The 23,640-nt window shown below is 40.1% G+C and overlaps 1 protein-coding gene across 4 annotated transcripts in view; it reads left to right on the top strand.

Annotated features, from left to right (window-relative positions):
• The window catches only part of FAM120B (family with sequence similarity 120 member B), a 235,724-nt gene that overhangs the window by 4,335 nt on the left and 207,749 nt on the right, over nt 1-23,640 (top strand). For 2 of the 4 annotated variants that reach the window (XM_085315514.1, XM_085315511.1), the window contains exons 1-4: nt 2,728-2,806; nt 5,281-6,326; nt 9,275-9,455; nt 17,150-17,245. In XM_085315514.1, the coding sequence (XP_085171640.1) occupies nt 5,307-6,326; nt 9,275-9,455; nt 17,150-17,245 (1,297 nt within the window). In that variant the 5' untranslated portion in view covers nt 2,728-2,806; nt 5,281-5,306. Of the gene's footprint in view, nt 1-2,727; nt 2,807-5,280; nt 6,327-9,274; nt 9,456-17,149; nt 17,246-23,640 lie in introns of those variants that run through there. The other 2 variants (XM_085315513.1, XM_085315512.1) reach the window with 2 other exon arrangements.

The following is a 23,640-nucleotide window of genomic DNA, read 5'->3' as shown; positions in this document are numbered from 1 at the left end:
GGGTGCGGGGCGCTGCACCGGGCGCTGCTGCGGGGCTGGGGGGGCCCGCACGGCGCCCCGCTGCCCCCACGCCGGTGGGTGGGCAGGGACGGGAGGGCGCGGGGGGCGCAGCCCCGAGGGGGGCTCCCATGTGCTTTCCGTGTGCGGGGAGGAGGAGGAGCAGGGGGATTAAGAAGTTTAGCATGTAGGTTAGCCCCAAGTTGCAAAGGCATGTGCTGATTAGAATAAGAAAGGGCAGTCGCGTGGCTCAGCTGGCACACAGAGAGGCCAGATGATAGATAAGCAGCTCTGGGCCTCCCCTCTCCCCCCCCATCGCCTTTTTTCAAATCGCAAATCATCTGCTCCGGCCCTATCCTAGCCCCTCATTTCCATAACAATGGCTGGGTGTTTACCTGTGATCCTGGAACCGACGGGGCATTCCTTTGTCTCCCGATGAGATTACCGCAGCCAGCTGCTCTCCAAGCCTTCCCTGGGCAAATCTGAAAGTGGCCCCTATACGTGTTTTACTGGTTGCACACGAGGAGAAGGCTCGCAACTCCCTCCCCTTCCTTCTCCTCTGCGCTACTTGTTTGTTTGGGTTTGTTCCCCGGCTTGTTTCCGACGTGATTTTGTTTGTGAGGAGCAAAAAATTGGCTACTTGTGTGTGTGCGTGTGCGTGCGTGTGTGTGCGTGTGTGTGCTCTCGGCCTCTTTCCTCCCCTTTTAGCTCCAAACTCGTTTCCCTGCACACTCACCATCTTACCTCGGCTAGAAACCACTGGTTGCGTTTGCACTAAGTGACCTTCTGAGATCGTTTCCAACCTGAAACAACTTGTCATCCTAAGAATTATCCTGTGCTCCAGCACTCCATCTGTCCCGCCAGGCGCCTGGCATAACCCCACGGTTTGCCTCCGTGCCGGTGTCACAGAGCACAGAGAGGAGGCCGTGGCTAAATTTGCGTACATGGGGAAAAAACATCTGTTACAGCATCGCTCAGAAAAACGTTTTGCACTCCAGCAAGGAGATTTTGCCGGATGGTCGGAAATATTCCCTTCATTGACATCCAATTTCAGTAGCAACACTGCCTGTGTTCACCAGTTTCTATAGGGAAAACTCCTGTTGCCTGTTCCCCGGGTTAATTAATCAGTCTTAACCCAGAATGAACTCCTAATGGTATCTGCACAGACCACTCTTTCCCTGTGGCTGCCAACGCAGCGTGCTGCTGTACTGTACTGCACTTCATGCATAAAGACTGCTCCTGCTCCCCTGTGGCCTGCAGCCCCCTTTGCGCGGTGTACACATCTTGTGTATTGTGTGCTCACTGCAATGCAAAACCTGCTGGAAATTAACTTTGGTGGGGGGTGTTGTTTGATAGTACTTTTCCAGGGCTTTCCGAGCCACCTCCAATTTGCCTTGTTTTTCTTTCTGCATCTCTCTGTGCCTCAGATGTGCGGAGGTGGGGGGGAAGGGAGAAGAAGGGGGCAGAAACTACTTTGCAGAAGGTGATTATGAAAAAGAGGATGGGTATGGATGGGGCGGGCCTGTGCTTTTGGAAATGCTCTCCTCTTTTCTGAGAGCATCTGCCCGGAGACGAACAGATGTGGGCACCTGCGGTGACAGGCCACATATGCTCCGTCCTATTCACAGGCATTCAGACATGGCTACAATGGTGAGGCTTTGTGTACGCGGAGTCACCAAATATATTAATCTGTGCTCCCCAGAGCACTGCTCTGTTTAATTTTTCACCGGCAATAACATCTGATCTAATCCTTCCATCGGCTCCCCAAAGCGCCTCTTTTCTCTCCCCCCACCCCCCTCCCGAAAGTATGTGAAGTTACTCAGGTCTCCACCTGTTGCCTGCAGGGTGGAAGCGGGTCGCACACCCGGAGAGGCACCGCAGCGCCTGTAACGAGTTTATCCCGGTCCGCCGCTGCGAGCGCTCAGCGGCAGCGCGCAGAGCACCGCGGCGAAACGCGGGGCGCCCCTTCGGTCTTAACTACCAACGAAACCACGCAAATCTGCCCCCCCCCGCCCATTCCTGCCCCGTTCCCGTCAAAACTGCATATAAGGTTCCCCACGGGTCGCTTTGTTTATCAAGCTCTAGTGGTTATTATAAACATCGGTCAATAGGCCACGCAGCCAAAAGGTAACATAAATCTCAGATGTAAGACTGAGATTTCTCCAAACAATTTTGGTGCGCGACTCTTTCATCTGATCGTCTCTTATTCTGTTTTGATTTGTTTTCGGGCACAATGAGCCCTTTGGTCCCATTGTGGCCGGCACAATGCGCGGGGACACCAGGCTGTGAATGAAGACAGAAGCAGTTTAAACAAGCCAGGCCCTTTCTTTCCTCTCTCCCTATTGTAATATGAATGGGCCTGCTGCAATCGGCTGCTAGGAAACGCTCCCTTTAAAGCCCAAAACGGGGAGAAAAAACGCCCCCCCCCCCCGTCAAATGTAACGCGTTACGGGGAGGGGGCGTACCTGACCGGCCGTTTGGGGTTGTGTCATTTATTTATTTATTTATTTATTTATTTATTTATTTATGTATAGCAACTCTCAGATCCCGACCCCCCCCCCAAGCTACACCTCGTGTGTAACGCTGACCCCCTACCCCGAGAGGCCGAGGCAGGGGCAGCGTTACGAACCAGGCGCTATTCCCATTACAGCAGGGCGCACAGGGCGCCTGCTAGGCACCGTCCGAGGGCACAACGGCCCCTCGGGGCAGCGCCCGGCCGGCCGGCCGCCCTCCCGCCCTCCACGCCTCGGGCGGCGGGCGCCGTGCGCACGCGCAGCCCCGCCCCAGGGAAGCGGAAGCGCCGGCTCGGGTTAGTGGCGGGGGTGCCGTTAGGCGGGGGCGGGCGGCGGTTTAACGGCCGTGTGGCGCGCGCGCACGTGCGTGTGGAGGCGGGGGGGAGGGTCCTCGAGGCAGAGGGGGACCTGCAGCTCCGGCCGCCGCTCGTAGCACGGCCAGGACGCCGCGCCGCCGCCAGGTGCCCTGAGGAAGGGGCTGTGCCCTCCCGGGGCCGGACGCGGCGGCCCTCGCGCCTCTGGCCGGGGCAGCCGCGGCGGCGGCGGGCAGGTGCCGCAGGTCCCCCCACCCGCCTGCCGTGGGGGGCGGCGCGCGCTCTGCCCTCGTGGCGCGTTTCGAGGGGCTGGCGGGCTCCTTCGTGCTGTGYTCCTCGGCTGGAGGGCTCTGGCGGGGGCTGCAAGAGCTATTTTAAGCGTTTCTGCCCCCAGTGTAACAGTTCTCTGCATAATCTGCGTTGTGGTAGTTGTTTGTTGACAAGATAAAGTTAGTGACGTTTTCTCGCTAGCYGTAGTAGGGACCATCTGTCTGAACTTTTGTGATATGTAAAAATCAGAGGAAAAATAACTATTTCAGTTTGAGGAGTTTGTTGTTGTTTCTTCTGCAGAGTCACACACTTGGTAGTTRCACAGTTGGGATCTTCTGGTAACCCAGGATCTCTGTTTTACACAAAGAATATTAGAAATAAGTGTCCAGTCTTAAATTATTCACCTACTGTGCAAAATATACATGCTTATACGTTACACAAAATGTACATGCCCAGAGAGGTTGTGGAGTCTCCCTCTGGAGATACTCAAAGCCTGCCTGGATGCAACGCTGTCTAACATGTTCTTGGTGACCCTGCTTGAGCAGGGGGTTTGGACTAGATGRTCTCCAGAGGTCCCTTCCAACCTCAACCATTCTGCGATTCTGCTTTTGACTGTAAAGAAATGGACATTTTCATTAGAAACGTATTACCCCAGTGCAAAGCATTTAAGTCCTTATTTTGCTAACTTTATTCGGATATTTAATCTGAATTAAGGATGAAAGTGCTTTTTAAGCCAGCAGATTTGGCTCRTTTTCTATTCTGCTGTGGCTGATTGGACAGTGATTTCGTTAACGCAGGGGTTATGGTTTTATAGTGAAACAAGATGGATGGCAGAATATCAAATCAGTTTTTGTTATGTTCATATAGAATATGGTTATGATAGTAGTATTAAAATACTTGTGGTGGCCAAGCTGTTTGCTTACATGTTAAGTCCTGCAACTTTATATCAATTAAGCTAAACAAGTACTGGTAATGGAAATTCTTCTGATACTGTCTGTATCATAGACATGCTTAGATCATTAGGTAGGAGGAATTCTTAAGATACAGGTGTCAGGGGGTGAGGAGAATGTTTCTGTCACCCTGTAGTATAGCTGGTAAATAATTTACTACACTTCTTCCTCTGGATGTGTAGCTACTGAGGACTGAATCTGTACTGAATCATAGCTAAAACTCACTTGGACTCTCAGCACTTTTCTGCAGAAACAATGCCAGCTGTGGCATACTGTMTCTGTGCAGTGACCTCATATCGTTCAGTGTGTCTGCAGAAGGTAAAGATCTTCACACCCRTTGCTGTTTGTCCATGGAAGGTGATTAAAAAGTAATAATAAACCAGTGCTCAAAGTGGTATCAGAGGTGCAGCTCTCCCGATGCAGCAGATGGCTGGAATCTWACAGGCATTCAACGCAACACTGGAAGTAGCCTTCCATAGAAGCAGCATCCATTACTACACAGTACCTGTAGTAGTAATGTACAGTAATATACAATGCAATACAATATAATACAGTAATGTACAATATCTGTGTAGCACTGAAGCAGATTCATATTCATTTATTTCTGGTTTTATTATAATAATGCCTACTGTGTGCTCCCAAGTTTATTTTGTATTTATATTCACGTATTTCATACTGCTTTCAACTAAAGCAGATATTCAAAAACAGTCTGTGAAGGGTGTTAGATATTGAAAATTAGGAGGAGGAAGAACTCAGAAATACCTTTAAGAGTTGTCAATTCACAATGCTATTGTGAATTTGACTTCCTTTTTYTATACCTCAGGCATGTATGCTGTAATGTAGCACTCCTGAGACATTCTGTAATTGAAGTGTCAGAAACTAGCACTGTGAAAAAYGGAAAAATTTGTACCCATTTAATTAAAACATAGTGAATTTCTTAACTGTTTAAGTGAGGAAGGATTTGATGTTTGTGTAAAGTCAAAATAAAACAAAGTTTTTCTTATCGCACRAGAAAATCAATGTTGTTATCTCCAGTTTTGATTGGCAGGTCCTTTAAAATAAAATAGTGTTGTAGGAGAGGAAATTAATGCTGCAGTAGAAGAAAAAGCACATTTAACATGAAGCTATWCATGAAAAATTAACTGGTTCCATTTCCAAACTTTTTTTAAAATCGTAGAATGTCATTGCTTTTCTCAGTATTACATTTTAGAATGATTTTTATTTTTCTTCTTTCAGGCTGCTGAGAGTTTCAGAGATCAGCCATGGGCATTAAAGGTTTGCAGGGATTTGTGACAAAGGTTTGCCCTGATGCGTGCAGAATGGTAAATCTGAAAGATATGGCAGAAAGACACCGCATCAATCATCCTGATTTCCCTCCTGTTATCGTAGTAGATGCCATGAGTTGTGTTAGATACTGGTACACACCAGAATCTTGGGTGTGTGGTGGCCAGTGGCGGGAGTATCTCGCTAATTTAGAGAATTTTATTGAAGCTTTTATGGCAGCTGGTATCAAGTTGGTGTTCTACTTTGATGGTGTGGTAGAAGAAAAAAAGAGAGATGAGTGGATCAAAAGGAGGTTGCAGAATAACAAGGAAATAGCTAGAATATTTCAGTTTATCAAGACTCACAGGAGACAACCAGGGAGAGAAATGTTTGTTATTCCTTCTGCTTTACCTACTTTTACACGTTTTGCCCTAAAGTCGCTTGGTCAAAAAACAGTATGCTCGTTGCAAGAGGCAGACTTTGAGGTGGCTGCTTATGGATTGCAACATAATTGCATGGGAATTCTTGGTCAAGACAGTGACTACCTCATCTATAATACATCTCCCTACTTTTCAATTGAGAAGCTGTGTTTGGACAGACTGGTCACTGTTATGTACTCTAGAGAAGACCTTTGTCATGCGTTGGGTCTTAGTATGACACACCTCCCTCTGTTTGCTTGCTTGCTTGGCAATGATATTGTCCCAGAAAGCTTGTTGGAAGGCTTTTGGCATAAATGTTTAGTCATCTGTCCCCCCAAGAATAAGAGCTACAGCAGAAGAACGAACATACTGCTAGCAGTAGCAAATTACATCTCAAAAGTTCCATGCTCATATGGCAGCCTGAAAGACTTGGAAAAGATGCTGCCTTTGGGATCAGACAAAACATTACTCTACAGAGGAATGGAGTCCTATCTTTTGCCTGGGCAGGAGTGTCCGTGGATTCCTCCCAATGTAACAAATATCCAGATGTTCTCCACTCAACAGGAAACAGCCATGTGTCAAGATAAGGAAATATTTCAGGTACTTTGCCTCTTAAAGCTTAATATCACTTTATTGCAATGACTGTTTAATGAAAATTGGTAATGAATACACTGAACCTATTTATTTAAATTTGCTTGGGTAAAATCTTTTGTGTGTTAAGTACCGCCATGATATGCATGTGATCAGGGCAAATGGAGGCCATTTCATTTTTAATGGTTCCTCTGTTTTTGAAACATGAGGCAGGTCAAATAATGGGGCAGTAACTGAAGTGTGGGACCCACTGGGCACAAAGATGTACTTTCCATGTATTGCACAGTGTAATAGCTTCCATTTTGCTTTTTGAACCTACAAATCAGATACAACTGATTCATGGTCTGCTTCTCTGCCTGGCCCATGTACTCTAGGCATCGAAGGGTAGACTACCTGGCTAATAGAAAACCCTGCTTCTAGGAAATGGAGTAATATTTATACCAGCTGAGCTACCTTGTGTCGGAGTTGGTCTTTATAGCAGTGCTAAGAGTATAATATTGCAAATTTGTGGAAGTTAAGAAAATATGTTGAAATTTACTTTAAAAAAATCTTAGGAGGTAGTGTGTTTTGACCCCTATGTTAGTCATCTATTCATTCCTATTTTGTTAGGTACATAGAAGCTTCAAATGGAGTGGTTTTTTTGTCTGCTTCTCAGTTACCTTGAATCTTTTCTCTAAAATTATTTTCCTGTTTCCTCATTACATTACACTAATGTAATCCTATATTTTATAWTTTCCTTTCTAAGAAGACTCTGAAATGTTTAAAAGAATACTTTTCAAACTATGCGGTACTCCTTTYAGCTAAACTGCAGACATCTTTGGGTTGATATTAACCACACATAGACACATACAATTTTTGATGATACTACTTACATAGAAGACATTATTAAAAACCCCCAAACCTTACGTTTTAATAAAGGGTTGAAAAACACTATTTGTGATTTAGGTGCAAGGAAAAAATAGGCAGAATATAATTAGCTAGGTTGTATTATGGCCAGAACAATAGTGTTAGCATCCTTACTCTTAAGAGAACATGCCATACAATCTTTATGACAAGTAGTTATTATTTCTTGGTTTTGTCTTTCATTTGAAAAGTTGTATTTCTYTAGCATCATGCTGAGAAAGTACTAAAATTACTGTAATTTTACTATAGTTTAGATAGCTTATTATGGTCTAGAAGTTTCAGGGAAGACTATGGCCTCACCATTGCTATATGCTGCTAATGCCAAGGTCATGGGTTCAATCCCCATACGAGACTATTCTGAGGGTTGGACTAGATGATCCCCAGAGGTCCCTTCCAACCTTACCATTCTATGATTCTATGGTTAAGTCAGTTCCTTGGCCAAAGAAATTACCATCTAATTTGTAGATTTGTTAACCTGACTTTTGATTTTTTAAGTATTTAAATATTTGTAATTTCTATGCAGCATCTCATATTTTGAAACCCAGTACCTAATTCTTCTTACCTTACACATTATCTAAAATGCACATAAGTGACATAGCTTAGTTCCAGTCTTGAGGATGCTGCCTCATGTTGCTGCTTCTCTCAGGGAAAATAAAGCATAGCTTTCTAGCWGCTCTGTATGTAAATCAGAAATAGATTTCAAGATAGAGCATTGAATACAGCTATCATTTTGAAACTAACATTTTTATTGCGTTAGTATGTGTAGATTACTGGTAAATTGTCAGAAACTAGCATTTTCGAATGAATTAATATCTATGAAAGTGATTTGGCTGAAATATTTCCATAATWTGCTCCAGTCATGCTCAGAAGTAATGAACTGTTTATCTTTGTATTATACAAAAGTGGATTGGGATATTACATTGTTTAAATAAATTAAGAATCCTGAAGTATTTCTTCCACAGTAGTTATCTTCCYCCTGTAAGAGAATACTGTGTTGATGAGCACTATATGCAGAGGCCTGTTAATTTTGTGCTCATGTGAGATGTTTTCTCATGTTATGTTCACRTGACATTTCAGTAGAATTAGTTTTGATCAATAATGACCCAGCGATTGACTGGAGCTTTCAAATATGGATCCCTGAGTTCCCAGGCTTGCAGATATTAGGAATGCTGCAGATAGAGTGAATTTGGCTCTGGGCAATAGTGCAGTAATCCCTCATGAAAGAATTTGAGATAGCTATGTAGGTGGCACAACCCAGATAATACAGATGGTGTGACTCTTACAGGGAATATGGAGCAGAGAAACCTGAGTGTTTCCTCACGATGCGTCATGGGTCAAGGAGAATTTATTAGTGCCCCTCCCATGGAATCGGGACTGACTCCAGTCAGCTCTTTGAACAYTCTGGTAGCTTTGGTCTGGGATTGTTGAGCAGAAATAGTCTATCTTGTATTTTTTTTCTTGGGGAAAAGCTTTTGCAAAGTAAAAATGTAATGAAGGTAAAGTATTTTAGTGTCACCACAGTGTAAACTACACAAAGTCAGCTAGTGTCAGGAAATAAATAGTGATATCCTGTGTAGTTTATCCTTCAATAAAATGAAAAGTTTTGGTTTTGTCATGCCTTCACTCGCATGTTTAAAACAAGGAGGTGTATGTATACACTTAAAGGAGAAAAGGCAAGTTTTCAAATGAGGGTAAAGGAGGCTAGCTCATTTTTCTGTGRCTGACTTTGAAATTCAAAGCAAGCATTCTTATTCTCAAAAAAGGTGTCACCACTAAACAAATTTAAGAATTCAAGGAGGGAATAGGAGAAAGGTAATGATGAATTTTCTGATGATTCCTATCCATAAAAAGATAGGTGTCTGAAAATATCCTAGATTCCCATTTTTTGAAAAAACACTTCTTCTCTCCTCCCTGACCATTTCCTCAATATTTCCTGACCATTTCCTCAATATTTTTACTGACAGAGGAGTTAGTTTCCTCTAACTATAAATTAATTGTCTTACTTTTTGATTGTTCTTAATTTTGAAGATCAACAGCTTTTTCCTTTTTTGAAGTTAGCTAAAGAACAGCACATCCAATCTGAAAATTATGCAATCTTCAATATCCTGAGTAATGGAGAGATTGAATGCAGCAACTCTTTGGAAGATGAATGTGATACAGAGATTCCTGGACAGGCACTTATCTACCGCCCTGCTCGTCAGCATATCTATTCTGTCTTGCTGGAATCTGGAAAAGGTAAGGATTAGACAACTTGCACTATTATTCAAGCATACTTTAAATCTGGAAATGTGAAATCTTGAATTTCACGTTTCAGTGGCTACATCTGCATGACACTTTGGATAAATGCTGTGGACAGTCTAAGTGTACTTATTAAGAAATCAATGGAAAACACAGCAATGAAAATGTAGTCTTTCTACATGCTGTTGAATTTTAGTGTTCTTTAAGAGATTAAAGAAAAAAACTAAATTTTTGTCTTGTTGAATGAGAAGATGTGAAAATTGCTAATAATCAAAAGACTGAGCAAAACCACTGACRTTTAGAATATTTTAAGAGTCTGAGAGGCTATGCAAGCTTATTTTGATTTGATAACTTCTCTTTAGAAGTTATTGTCAGATGTAATACCCTTTTGTAAAACAGTAATGCACTATTAGCATTTTACCTTCTCTTGAGTTTAAGTCTGCAACTTTAAGAACAGTTGATAGGTGAAGCCGGTTGTTGCACTAGTACGAACACATGTGGTCATATCAATGATTTTTAGTTCTTTCATCAAGTTGCTAAAATATGCAATTACTTTATCCAGTGATGTAAACTGATATGTAAGAGGATAGGTATTTGTGATATATKCTTCTGTGTAAAGAGAGAGAATTCTTTACGCAAATACATGGACAGATTTTATGTTCTTAATACTTTCAYTCGTTAAATGTTATTTTTAGCTACAGTGATTTTTATTTCTCAATAGCTTTTAAGCAGTGACTTGAAAATTAAAAAAATACTGCACCTTTATTCCTTTTAATATGTTATTTTCTCCTTGTTAATCATTTCACATTTTCATGATGAAAGTACACCACCGTCAAACATAATATTTTAATTATGTCTTTAGAAAGGCCATGTAACTTAAGTACCTGACTTCTTTCAGCCACTGCAGACTGAAATTGTACTATAATAGGAAAAAAAATAGGAAAAAGTGAATAAGAGTTTAAATAGTCRTTTGGAAAGAATAATGAAAAGCTCAGCAGTAATCATGCACATCTGTCATTTTTCATTTTTCAGCCCACTGCCTCTAAAGTTTGGGGACAATTATAACTTAGTTGGGTTTTGTTTATTCCTCTAAGCAGCAGGATATTCATTGATGTTCTCAGGAACACCCAGAACCAAAACTTCTAATTAACCATTGTCACTGGGCAGGGTGGTAGCACAGATYTGCATTTTTGTTACAGCATTTGTAGTAGTCAGATGAAGATTAAGTTTGAATTGCAGAAACATTAATTTAGAATCTTAAATAAAATGATATCTGGACATGAAAGATGTCTTTTAAGAAAGTGATGTTGCATAAATCCACRGATAACACATAGTATTGGTTCTCAATTCATACTTCAAATTCCAGGTGCAGATGGCTACAAATAATTTTTTAAAGTAAATCATGGTGAACACCCCCAATCCGTTACCSCTCTAAAATGGTAGGTAGAGTATGTCTGTGTGGCCACCCGTAATAAATCTGCATTTTTAGTGGATGTATCTACCACTAAGTGTTCTAACCACATCACTTCTTATTAGTGCATAGGTTGATGTTTTAACCCAGTTGCTACTAGGTGAAGAAAGTGGACCATTATTCAGACTCTGTATGGAAATTCATAAGTAAACATCAGCATTACTTCTCATGAATTTGCTCATAGAGCTACAAGGAGGTAGTGTCCTTTACCAGTTTCCTTCAGATGGAGTAGACTGGTTTTTGTAATTTAGTAAGGGGTAGTGTGGGAAGAACTTGCCTAATGATATGTCTACACTGCATACTCTAGTATAATGTAGAATTACTTTAGGTTAGCATTAAAAAAGAACTTACTGGAAGGAGTCGACCAATTAAATTAGTCCTTGTGGAATCTACTGTCACTGTGAAACAATTGCCAGTATAGCTCATTTACAGCTAACTTGGCTAACTGTACACAGTGTTCCATTTTGCAGTGCAGATGTATGCGTGGAATCAGACTGCACTAAATATCACACTCAACTTTTTAATTCCTTAAGATCCTTCAGTTGCAAGATTCCTGTCTTGGAGACTGACCTCTTCACAAATATTTTACAGTTTGTAAACCTGTTTATTTACTGYTGATGGGGATACCAAAGCAGCCAACATTTTGTAAAACTAATAATAACACTTTTTATTAAGAACAAGTTAAAAACTAGTATGAACTGCTTCCTCTACCCTGAAACAAGAAGTTGTTAGATTTGAATATTTAGGTTGAGATTTTCAAAGGTACCAAAGGGAACTGAGAATCGATAGGAGCAGGATGTCTTCACACTCTTTGAAATCACCTGCCTAGACYGTGACACTTTGTCTGAAGCCATAGTTTGGTAAGTATTTGTTTTTTTGGCAGTGCTGGTGTAAGCACTTCTCTTGCACAGCCACTCATTTCATCCCCTGTGCTACCTCTTAGTTGTGCTGGTGCAGCTACATGGTGACCTAGATGGAGAAACTGATCTGAGTTAAAATAGCCTTCTCTGTCCTTCCTGGCTTTTCTGTCATTAAGTTAGGTTTAAACTGAATCAGTTACCCATGCTGCTGGATGGAAGAAGGGAGAGCAGGAGATGTTGTCTACCTTTACTTCAGCAAGGCTTTTGACACTGTCTCCCATAACATCCTCAYAGGTAAGCTGAGGAAGCATAGGCTAGATGAGTGGACAATGAGGTGGTTTGAGCACTGGCTGAAAGGCAGAGCTCAGAGGGTTGTGATCAATGGTGCAGAGTCTAGTTGGAGGCCTGTAGCTGGTGGTGTTCCCTAGGGCTCAGTMCTGGGTCCAGTCTTGTTCAACTTACTCATCGTTGATCTGGATGAAGGGACTCCTCAGCAAGTTTGCTGATGATACCAAACTGGGAGAAAGGGCTGTGCTGCCATTCAGAGAGACCTGGACAAACTGGAGAGTGGGGTGGAGAAGAACTTCATGAAATTCAACAATGGCAAGTGAAGGGGTCTGCACCAGTACAAGCCGGCGGCTGACCTGTTGGAAAGCAGCTCTGTGGAGAAGGACSTGGGAGTGCTGGTAGACAATAGGTTGAGCATGAGCCAGCAATGTGCCCTTGTAGCCAAGAAGGCTGGTGGTATCCTAGGATGCACTGGGAGGAGTGTTGCCAGCAGGTCGAGAGAGGTGATCCTGCCCCTCTACTAAGCCCTGATGAGGCCACAGCTGCAGTACCTGTGTCCAGTTCTGGGCTCCCCAGTACAAGAGAAACATGGAGCTACTGGAGAGAGTCCAGCATAGGGCTACAAAGATGATTAGAGGACTGGAGCATCTGTCTTACAAGGAGAAGCTGCGAGAGCTGGGCCTGTGTAGCCAGGAGAAGAGAAGTCTGAGAGGAGATCTTATCAATGCCTATAAATACCTGAAGGGAGGGTGTCAAGAAGATGGGGCCAAACTCTTCTTAGCGGTGCCAAGCAACAGGACAAGAGGCAATGGGCACAAACTGAAATACGGGGAGTTCCACCTCCGAATGAGGAAGAACTTCGTTCTTGTGAGAGTGACAGAGCACTGGAAYGGGTTGCCCAGCAAGGTTGTGGAGTCTCCTTCTCTGGAGCTGTTCAAGGCCCGCCTGGATGCAACCCTGTCTAACATGCTCTAGGTGACCCTGTTTGAGCATGAGGGTTGGACTAGATGGTCTYCAGAGGTCCCTTCCAACCTCAACCACTCTGTGATTCTGTGAGTCTGGTTCTTTGGCCAGCCACAAAGTTGTTGAGATAACTGAGGGAATGGCACAGAGTGGCAATGAGCAAATCAGTGGTTGGGTAGTTAACAATGCTGCCGAGAGAATTGTTCAGGGAGCTATACCTTTAGCTGTGATGTGGGATATATTAAGCATGTGCATACCTTTACTCAGTGATGTGTTACTAGAATCAAAGCCTTAATTTGACTCTTAAAGAAATAAATACAGCTTTGATGGTGATCTTGAATAATGTGTTTATGTACTTTTAAAATATCTTTATAATTATTTGAGATAGCTCTGTTTGTTAAGTAGAATATTGCATGGAGTGATATATAAGCTCTCATCTTTAAGGATCTTTCCGAGAATAACAGTACTGCTGGAAAAATTTAAGAAGAAGGGAAAAATAACGGTGAATAATGGTCCTGTGTAGCATCTTGATAGGCCTGCCAAGCTCGCTTTTTTTGTGTGTGTAGTGAAGAGTTCAGAACAAAGCCAACAGTTTTTGGAACTAGCCTAGTCCATGGAGGTACCTGCACCTGCATTACTGTTGCCAATTAGGAGGTTATGTAATGTAGCATAAACATGGGGTGAACTCCTGGAAGTCCTGGAATCACGCCTAGTTCTACGATTAGCAGGCCAGACTGACCCTTGCTTTGATACTGTCAAAACCAATCCATTAGCAGAATTTTTGCCAGATGTCACCGGTGACCACTCAGTAGGGCTGGCTTTGGTGTGTTTGTAGAGGAGCATCCATAAGGTAGTTTCCAGCGGTCTGAGTTTAGTGTTAGAATTTGCTCAGACTGATGGACAGTGCTCATTCACAGATTATTCAGAATCTATTTAAACAAAGGAACTGCTGCCGTTAAGTTTCAGTGGTGATATTCRGAATGTACATCATGGAAAAACGTTTGAGAAAGGAGCCTGGGGTTTTTTTAAGAGACGTTTCTGTGTAGGGAGAGTTAACATTTAGTAATCATGTCTACATTTTGTTCTTGCTATCTCAATGTGCTATCAGTTTGCAAGACCTTCCTCTCAGCTATATTTTTTGCGACTTTTTATATGAATAGTCATGCTTTTGTAAGTAATGGAGTCTGATTGTGAAAAGTGCTCAGCTGATGTTGGTGCTGCATCCTGTACCAATATTTACATAGATTAAAACCACAGTGCTAGAAGTTTTCTGTTAACTTTTTAGTCTACTTGAGTTCAGTGGGCAATGTAAAAATAGTATTTCACTGGCATTTGGAATCAAGTGACATTTTAATAAGTTGTGTGAGCTGTGGAACCAATTAAGAATGACTTCCTCCTCACCAGTTTCTTCACAGCAAAACTTTTATTCCCRTGCCCCTTCCTAGTATCCTCCTAACTTTTCCCCTTGTCCACAGAACCTTCTTCCAGCAGTATATTGAGTTGCAATATATTGAGTTCCCAATCATGCTTCTCTATTGCCCCCTGCTCTCCCCAAATCCGATCTCCCTCTTTTTTTCAGCTCTAGCTTTTCCACTGCTGTTTATGTATTCATTGGCCACCCAGTGCTACCAGATAAAACAGGCAGCTTGACTTCCCTGCATTTCCTTCAGTTTGAGCATTAATAGGCTTCTTCTCTCAGCTGAGCCACCAGTTTCTTAAAATGTTTTGTAACTTAATGCATTTGAAACATCTTCTCTGTCCAATTTAGTTGAAACAGAGCAGTGGGTTCATGAGTTGAGTAAAGGACAGACCTCCTAATTGTATAAGCTTTGCTTCCTTAAGAAGCCAAGATAGTGTGGGAGGCCGAGTGAGCTAACTAGGCTGAGCAATGCAGAGTAATTCACTTAATGAATCTTAAAACAGAATGCTAAAACATCAGAAATCTTTCTGAAAGTGACTTTGGGCTATTAAATTGGAAGTTCTTGTTAATGAAATTACATTATCCTAGACAATGATTTATAATCAAGATGGGAGACATTTCAGCTATTGGAATRTGCCATTTTAGGGATTTTTTTTTGATTTTTTTTTCCTCAGTGAAGACATTTTTCATTTTATTCTTCATGTCAGCAATTCCCAAGCAGTGAAGCATGGAAAGCCAGGTGCAGTGCTGTCCCTCAAAGTCCAACTGGTGGCTCTTCAGTGCCTTGCCTTTATTAGGAGTTTGTGTTGCAGGTCCATGGGTAACGAAGGAGAGAGAAGTAGGGTTATAAAATAGGTGATGTTCTGTTATTTTTCCCCTGCTCATATCCCTGATATTAGTGCTTCATCTGAGGAGTTTTTGCCACTGAACCACAGTCGCTCATTTATGCCAAGAGTCATTTCAAGAGTTGAACTATGAATGGATCAGGAAATTGATATAACCAAAGGTTTGATTGTGGAGAGGGAGGGTGTTGGAGGGATTGATTTTGTTTGTTTGTTTTAGCTGGATAAGGTTTTTGACCAGGGTTCCCACTGTGGTGTCAGAAATACTTGTGCATCATAGTGTAGGGTGATGAGAATTGATGGTAATGTTAGTACAACTGAAGCACCAGTGTCTTAAAACCAGCGACTTCAGCACTGTGAGTCTTGGCTGCAAGGAAATAGAGATGCAGTTTTGTGAATTCGGAAAGGGATAAGGGAAGAAAGGGAAAAAAAATCAGCTTTGAGATTTGCCTAGAAAAGATTTGAAACCACTATTCCAAGTGTCCAGGAGTATCTGAGTCTGTTTACTTCATACTATTTATCAAAGGAGTGGAAATTTAAGRTACTGTGACATGGTTATGATAAAAAGCAAAATCTGTGCTCAATACAGACACATCATTTATAGCAATGGTAACTCCCAGTTTCTGCATTATATTAGGGAAGGCATCTGGTTATGGTCTAACTACTTCAAGTTGGATAGACTTCATTTCAAAAATCCTTAACTTTTTGAGGTGTTTTTGAGTGTATTCCCTTTTGGAATTTTTAAAGCGTCAAGTATAGGTGCAGTAACAAAGAGAACATGTAACCATTTCTGCCCTGAATGTATTTGTAATATCTAGAAAAACAAGCCAACCTATCAAGATAAGTGGATGATATATATCAATATGCTGGAATGAATGCTATGCAAAGAAAGGAAGAAACCTGTATCAAATATGGATGTTTTATTTGGAGAGAATGAGAACATAGATAGCCTTCTTCATGCAATGTAAATCAAATTTGAGAATTGGCTACACTCTCCTACTCTTGTCATCTGTGTGCCCCCTTGCTACAGATAGATTCTTTAAGTGGAACATTCAGAGAAGTAAAGTAGCCAGCTTCATTTAGATATTACTGGGAGCTGAGCTTTAAAGTTACTATGGAATAGGGAGAGTGTGGCTCAGGTAGTGAAACTTCTAGGTTAATAGATACCTTAATGTTTACTTAAAGGAGGCAGGTTGGAAGGGTAGGAAGCCACTTGAGCTATTATGCATACACAGTCCCTTTATACCAGATAAAAGGTCTGGAACAACGTAAAAGGGCTCTAAAAATTTCTGCATCTGACTGTGGGATGACTCCATTGCTGTCAGCTTTCAAATAGATAGCCATCAAGATCTACAATAAAGATTTTGTCTCAAACTCTGACCCAGGAAGTATCAGGGCAAGTTGGGAGGAGGATTATATTAAAGACTGGCTGCACATATTACAGTGGGACACCCGCAGGAAGCTTGAGGTAGCTCATGCAGGACCCTAAGCTACACCAGATGCCTCTGCAGCTGCCTGAACTGCCTCAAAATGTGAGGGTGTAAAATTGGCTGAAAGCCATTCTAGAATGCTTTCCCAAGTTTCTTTTGCTTATATTTTTGGCTGTAATTCCGAACTCTGAACTTGTGTTTATAGCACATAATACAAACTCTATTCATTTGTTCTGATGATATGTCGTAAAGATACTAAAACTAATTTTTCTTGGTTTGTTTTTAAAGAAGCTAAGAAAACAGTCATTATGAAGTGCTTTCTATTACTTTAGAATCCTGACCACCAGTGCTTCCAACTTTTATGCTAATGTCAATACATATGTTTGATTTATTGACCCAATCCTCTCTTTTTTTTAGATGGAGCCTCTCCTTTGGTAAAAGAGTGGTTTGTCTATTTTGGAAATCCTCTACAGCAGCCAGAGCTGGTACAACCTATACAGCCTCCTGTTCCAGGTAGAAATAAAATATTTATTGAAACCTGAACTGACACAATGATGWCCCTAAAACCAGGTTATAAAATCCRTCATTAGGTATTTGATCTGGAATCTGAAATGATTGTGAAGAGAAAGGAATTAAAGTTGGAATTTCTACATGTCTTACAAATACACAGGGCAATTAGATGCAGTAGGATTCAACTTTGAACTATGTTATTACTGTGTCTCATTAAACCCAATGCTAATTCAAACATCAGTTCTAAAAAGCAAACAATTATTTAAGGGTTCTAAACACTGTACCAAGGTCAGGCTAAGTGGTGTGCAGAGCCATATTAAAATTYTTCTGTTGTGCTGTTTGAGAAAATCTGTCAACAGGATTGAAGGAGAAAATAAAAAAAAGGTCATTTTTAGATCACCTGTAACACCTGCAAAAAAGAATCTAACTTTTAGTGAAAAAATAATTAGGCTATCAGTGTCTGTAAGTAAACTCTCTTCTACTGTCTTAAGCATCACCTGTTTTGAATATTTTTACTGTATTTACTTCAGTCTTCTATTAGTTCTCTTTTCCCTTGGTAAAGGACACATTCACGCACATCTTACAGGATTCAGTATTGTGAGGAATGCATTTCATTTGTAAGCAAATACTTTACACTTTAGTTAAAAGATTGGTCCTTGTATGTGTCAGTCATCTTTTTATCACTAAATTGTATCGTGCTATACCAGTTTTATGATAGGAAGTAAAAGATTCCACGTTGGTTTTGTATTTCAGAGGGAATTCATGAAAGCAGTTACTGTGCTGATTTGTCTGTGCTGTTGTATTCTTAACCCCTCTGTCTTTACTTGCATTGTCATCTCTCCACCTATTCATTAACAGGTGGATTAGGAGTTCAAATGTTTTTACTCTTTCATATGAAATRTATTAGTTTTGTTGATATACACTACCATTGATATCTTATTAGGAAAAATGGTTATCTAACTGAATTTGAGAGAATTCACTAGCAGTTTTTCATGCAGTACATAGAGGTTTTGGTAGCAGTCCTTGTTCTGGTCTAGTCTAAATCCTTTCACTTCTTTGTTGTGAMCATTATATGAAGTTGATGCTTTCTGTTTCCCGCTTTCCCTTCTTCTTTGCTAGAGATTGATTTAATACCTATTTGATTCTAATTATCTAAGATTATAGGAAATTGCATTTGTTAATGTATTCTAAGATTATATGTTTATCCTAATGTTTGAAACTTACCTGTTTAATGAGAGTCTTCAAATTCAAGGACGAAGGAAAAGTTAYTGGTCTTCAATAGCAACCTTTTTCAAACTCCTTTTGAAAGTAGCTGTATCTGGGAAGAGTTGAGTTGTGTAAACAATGTACAAACTTGCTTTCATATCATACACAGTAGTTTCACTGTCCACTGTTCATTTCACCTGATGTTATTGAGAGGGATTATTATTAACTATTAATTTTCCAAATGGATATGAATACATGGAGCAGAAACAGATTGGTGTCTGCTGTAGAACTGTTTTATTTCAGCATACAGTGCTCCAGTATATGGGAGCATGCATTTATCAAACAAACAAAAGCAAAAGAGAAACTAAGCATAAACCGTAGCTATGTGTGTTACAAGAAAATGCAAAACTACGCCAAATGTAGCCTCAAATTCTGTTCGAAGCACTCTTGCTGAGGTGATCCACTTAAAGAGCAGGGGTTTGATTACAGTAGGTATAAACATATGTAATCTAGTTTTAAGTTAACTCAGCTTGCCTCCAGACAGCAAGAGAGCAGTAGGAGCATGGAATCATCACCTGAGTAGGAACTCAAAGTCCTGGCCAGATGTGAGAACCCTATACTGGGGCCATATTTTTGAATCCTCACTCCTCATGGTCCCTCAGCTAAGTTTGCTTCAGACGCAGTTATATTTCAGTTTGCATGGCAGATATACTATACTTATGTTTGTGAAATTTTCCTTCCCAGGTAATGTAGTACATTCTTCCTTTGCTGAATAGGAAATACTTAATGYCATGCTCTCTGGTTCTGCTCTACARATATGCACACAGAACCCACCTTCATATTGACAATAAACAGGATTTAAAATCACTGTGAGTTTGTTTGTTTATAGCAACTACAAAATAAGAGTTTATAAAAACATCATCTTCTGAGCCATAATCTTTACTAACTCAATAATGAAAGGCTGTTCTAGCAGGCTATTAAAAGAGGGGAGGAGAACTCCTAGCATGTATTTTTAGTGCTCTGTTGTCATTCCTTCAGCGAACAAATATTTTTCTAAAWTTTTTGCAGTCCATATTTGTATGCCTTACATTCGCTCATGCATCTTTTATTTTCCACTGCCTGACTTTGTAATTCACCAAATAAGGTTCTCAGCAGCACATCACATTTTTCAGACAGGAATCTTACTTAGAGCTAAATTTAAAGAAATTGTTAGGAAGTTAGAGTTCAAAACCATGAATCAGGATCAAGTTACTCAAAAAATGAAAAGAAATCTTAATAACGATTATTTGAAAAATCACAGGTACATTTAATCTGGGAGAGTCATTTTTTATCTTTGGGGGGAAAATGGTAACTCCATCATCATACTATTTTAGAAATGTACTGAGAATATGTGGGAAATCTTGACTGTTGAAGTTGATTTGGATTGAAACATCTGAAGAAAGAGTATGTGATGTGAATTTTGAACTGTAATCTACATTACTATAAAGACTAGAAATTTCTCATTGATCTTAAAAATAAATTCCCACTGAAATGTGCAAAACTTTTCTGTGTATAAAACAGTAGAACTGTCTTGCATCTGAAAAGCTTGCAGGTGATAGATTGAACATTATTTTTTTTTTGTTTTTTTTTTTTGGTTTTTTAAAGGAACATCAAATCCTAAAGGCTACAAGGTGGTAGTTTAAAATATATTTAAAATATAGTGTGTATTACACATACACATTTTTCTCAAGACAGAATCTTCTGATTTAGCACTTGYAGGAACTTTCTCTGTCTTTCTCCCCTGCTCCGTCTCTCCTTTCTGGAATGTTCCCTTTCGTTATAATGAGTGTGATCTTGATGTTTCCCACATATTGACAGAACACCATTTAAAAAGTTGATAAAACATCTCTGAGAAATTAAATCTGTTAGAAGATCTGTGATCTAAGAAAATGCTATTTAACATCCTTATCTTGTGAGCATAACTGATCTGTTTGATATGATATGTTTAGCAAGCATGTGGTTTTTTATGGAGCAGGAGGAAGTCTTATAGTCTATACTGGAAATGTATGGATTTTGCTTTTCATTTTATTTCTGAAAATGTGTATGATATTGTAGCTGAAAGTGCACGCCAGTCTCCACATACTGTAGGAGMCTGGATATACTTTCAGTCTTCTRATGATTGTATCTTACAGGGACATGTCATGAGTATACTCATTTTCAACTGTCTTCTGAAAGTTTCTTTGATGTCTTGCCCRGACATGATCCTGTCTAACATGCTGTAGGTGACCCTGTTTAACYGAGGCAGGGGGTTGGACTAGATGATCTCCAGAGGTCACTTCCAACCTCTACCATTCTGTGATCCTGTAATGTTCAGATTTAATTGGTGTTAAGAGTTCATGGCATCTTTAAATTGGCCAAAACTGTTGACAAGTTAATGTTGAGCAGTGAAATGTTCTATTACAGCTGTTAGAAAATGAAAATTCAGTAGTCATTATTACTTCAAACAGATATGAACAGTCAATATTATAAATGAATATCTATGTGCAGTATGATTATCTGACTTAGATTGGTATGAATGTGAAGATCACCTTTGTATAAACATAGAATTTAATGTTATCACAGTATTAATGCATTCCACAGCTTTTGCATACATTGCATATTGATAAGTCAGCTAATGAAGTTGACCAAGTTAAATCAGTATCTATGTATTCACTTGAAGTACTTTTGTTTTTCAGGGTGTTTTCCACATGATCATGTATTTAAATGTATGCATTAATAGAAAAAAATAAATGGATCAATAATTTTTCTTTCACTTGTTGGCTATCCATTTGGGAGCTTAGAAAAGCATTATCTCTTGACATATCCTTAGAGATTTTTGTGATGCTGTCCTTCTAGGAGGACATAAGGATTATGTACATATTCCTGAACACAGTTTCTCACACAGTTCTGTGCATATTGAGGATAACCATAAGTGTATGTAGTATTTAGTGCTCTCTCTGTAATAAATAGGAACTCCTATTTGTTACAACTCTTTAGAGCAGAAATGTAGATTAGAGATGAAGTGTTTTGTTCTGTGTCTGTCCATTCTGTTACTTAGTTTTGTTTTTCTGAAGTGAAGCTAGTAAATATTCAGATGTATCCAGAAAGTAAGTTATTTCTCCTCCCTATCCAAATAAACTTTATTTCAGGAATGTTTTCTAATTGCTGTTAAAGTACATAGTACAGATATAACCAGAGCATGTAACTGGAGCAGAGAATTGGTTTTTAGGTCTACTGTATACAAATCTTAGCTCTGTTGTTGACTGAACGTATGGTCTTAGGAGGGTCATTAAACTTAAGTGAATTTTTTTCTTCATTGTATTTTTCATTTAAGGGTTAATGTAACAGCTAGCTCTTGGGTATGACATGGAATTTAATTACTGTAGAATGTATTGAGATCCTTGCCTGAAAATACTGCTTTTGGAACATACCAACCAAAAGGAGATAGTGTTAAATTTCCTTTCCCAGAGCAAATAACTCATAACTCTTTAGTACCTCTTTTTCCCAGGCACAAGTAGATGTTGTTTCTGAAAGTATAAGAAACTGTTTATAGAAGAGATCGTTTGAATTTTTTCTTGAGCTCTCTCAATATAGATATGCACATTTTCATTGTGCTTCTTTGAATGTTAATTGTAAGAAGAGCTAGTGAAAGTGATGCTACGTGTTTTAAAAAATGTTTATTTTTTGTCCAGCAAGATTGTCTCCATTATTGCTGCAGTTAGTAGTATTACTCTGAAGAAAGAAAATTTTCTATTATTAGATTTACCCCTGGATGCAGTTCCTTCAAAGAAAAAATTGTACAGATGGACGAGAATACTATTCTTTATCTGATTCTTAAGAGTATCTCTTCATATGCAGCTGATGGAAAACCTTCTGGAAAGCAGTAGACATCAGAACTAGTTGTTTTTACACTTATAAAAACTGTCTGACACTTTTAAGTTACTTAGCTTTGGTAAGAAAAGTTGTCTTTGTTTTAGTTTTATATATATTTGCTTTGTTTTGCCCCCTGGAAGACAGTCTCTCTCTCTCTCTCTCTCTCTCTCTCTCTCTCTCTCTCTCTCTCTCTCTCTCTCTCTAATGCAGTAATTGCTAGTACCAAAAACAGTAATCTGAGTTTTATAGTGCTGTCTGTACTGACTCTCTCACTGACAGTGTCAGTGATATTACTAACCTGCATTTCTAACCCAAATCAATCTACCAGTATTTTTTTAAAAAAATATACATTTTCCTACAAAATAAGACTAGAAACTTCCARATTCTTTGGTAGAACTGCAAGTAGGTCTTTACATAACTGCAACTTTTGGTGGGAAAGTTAGCTGCAAAAATAGTAAAACAAGCATCTACCAGGGAAGTGAAGAAAGAAAATGCTAGAGGACTTGCTTTTTAGTTTCTCCCTCTCTGTAGAATTAGTACCATTTGGTTAATGGGCTTTCTGTGCTAAATAAACATCATCTATATAGATCTCAGCACCTTGTCACTTTAACCATTTATTATCACCAAGTGGTCCTAACTGTGGACTACAGCTGCTGCATGTCACAAAAAAAGAAAAGGTGTTAACAAATGTAGCTTAATTAGTCCACATTTAAAATTCACACCTCTTTTTATTTAGCTACAGAAGCAGCAGTGTTTTATAGTAGGAATCTATCTTTAATTGGGATTTTTAAGCATAACTGGCTAGCTGTTCTGTTATTTCACTCTCATTAGTGTTTATTTTGATAAAGGATTAAATGTAATTTAGATGAGGAGCAAATCTTATATTTGTTCACACATGTTGCAAGTTGGGAGATGGCAACATGGAGTAAGTATTAAGACTTAAATTTAGACACATTGGTGAATGGTACTGTGGAAAAGCCCCAAAAGATGTATTATGTGTAACCGATGACAGTTCTTTTGCAAGTGTTTGCAATAATGTTTCRTACTGTAGCCTAGGGAATACAAAATACTAGATAGCCTTGATTTTTGTTCCCAGATTTGCTAGTGGACCTCCTGCAGAGGAGYGATACTTGCAGAGTGCTCTGTGGAGAGTGACTGCAACCCCTGGCTTTGCCAGCAAATGCCCTAAGTGGCCAGTTTGTTCCTTAAAGTAGGCAGTGATGAGGGAGCCAATGCCAGGATCTTTCCACAAGCCTGGATATGTCAATATGTCAGCTGTAGGAGGAAGGGCAAAGATACAG

This window comes from Rhea americana, unplaced genomic scaffold (assembly GCF_003343005.1).
Source record: "Rhea americana isolate MKP2758 unplaced genomic scaffold, rheAme1 scaffold_43, whole genome shotgun sequence".
NCBI lineage: Eukaryota > Metazoa > Chordata > Aves > Rheiformes > Rheidae > Rhea > Rhea americana.
This window is presented reverse-complemented; position numbering and strand designations above follow the sequence as displayed.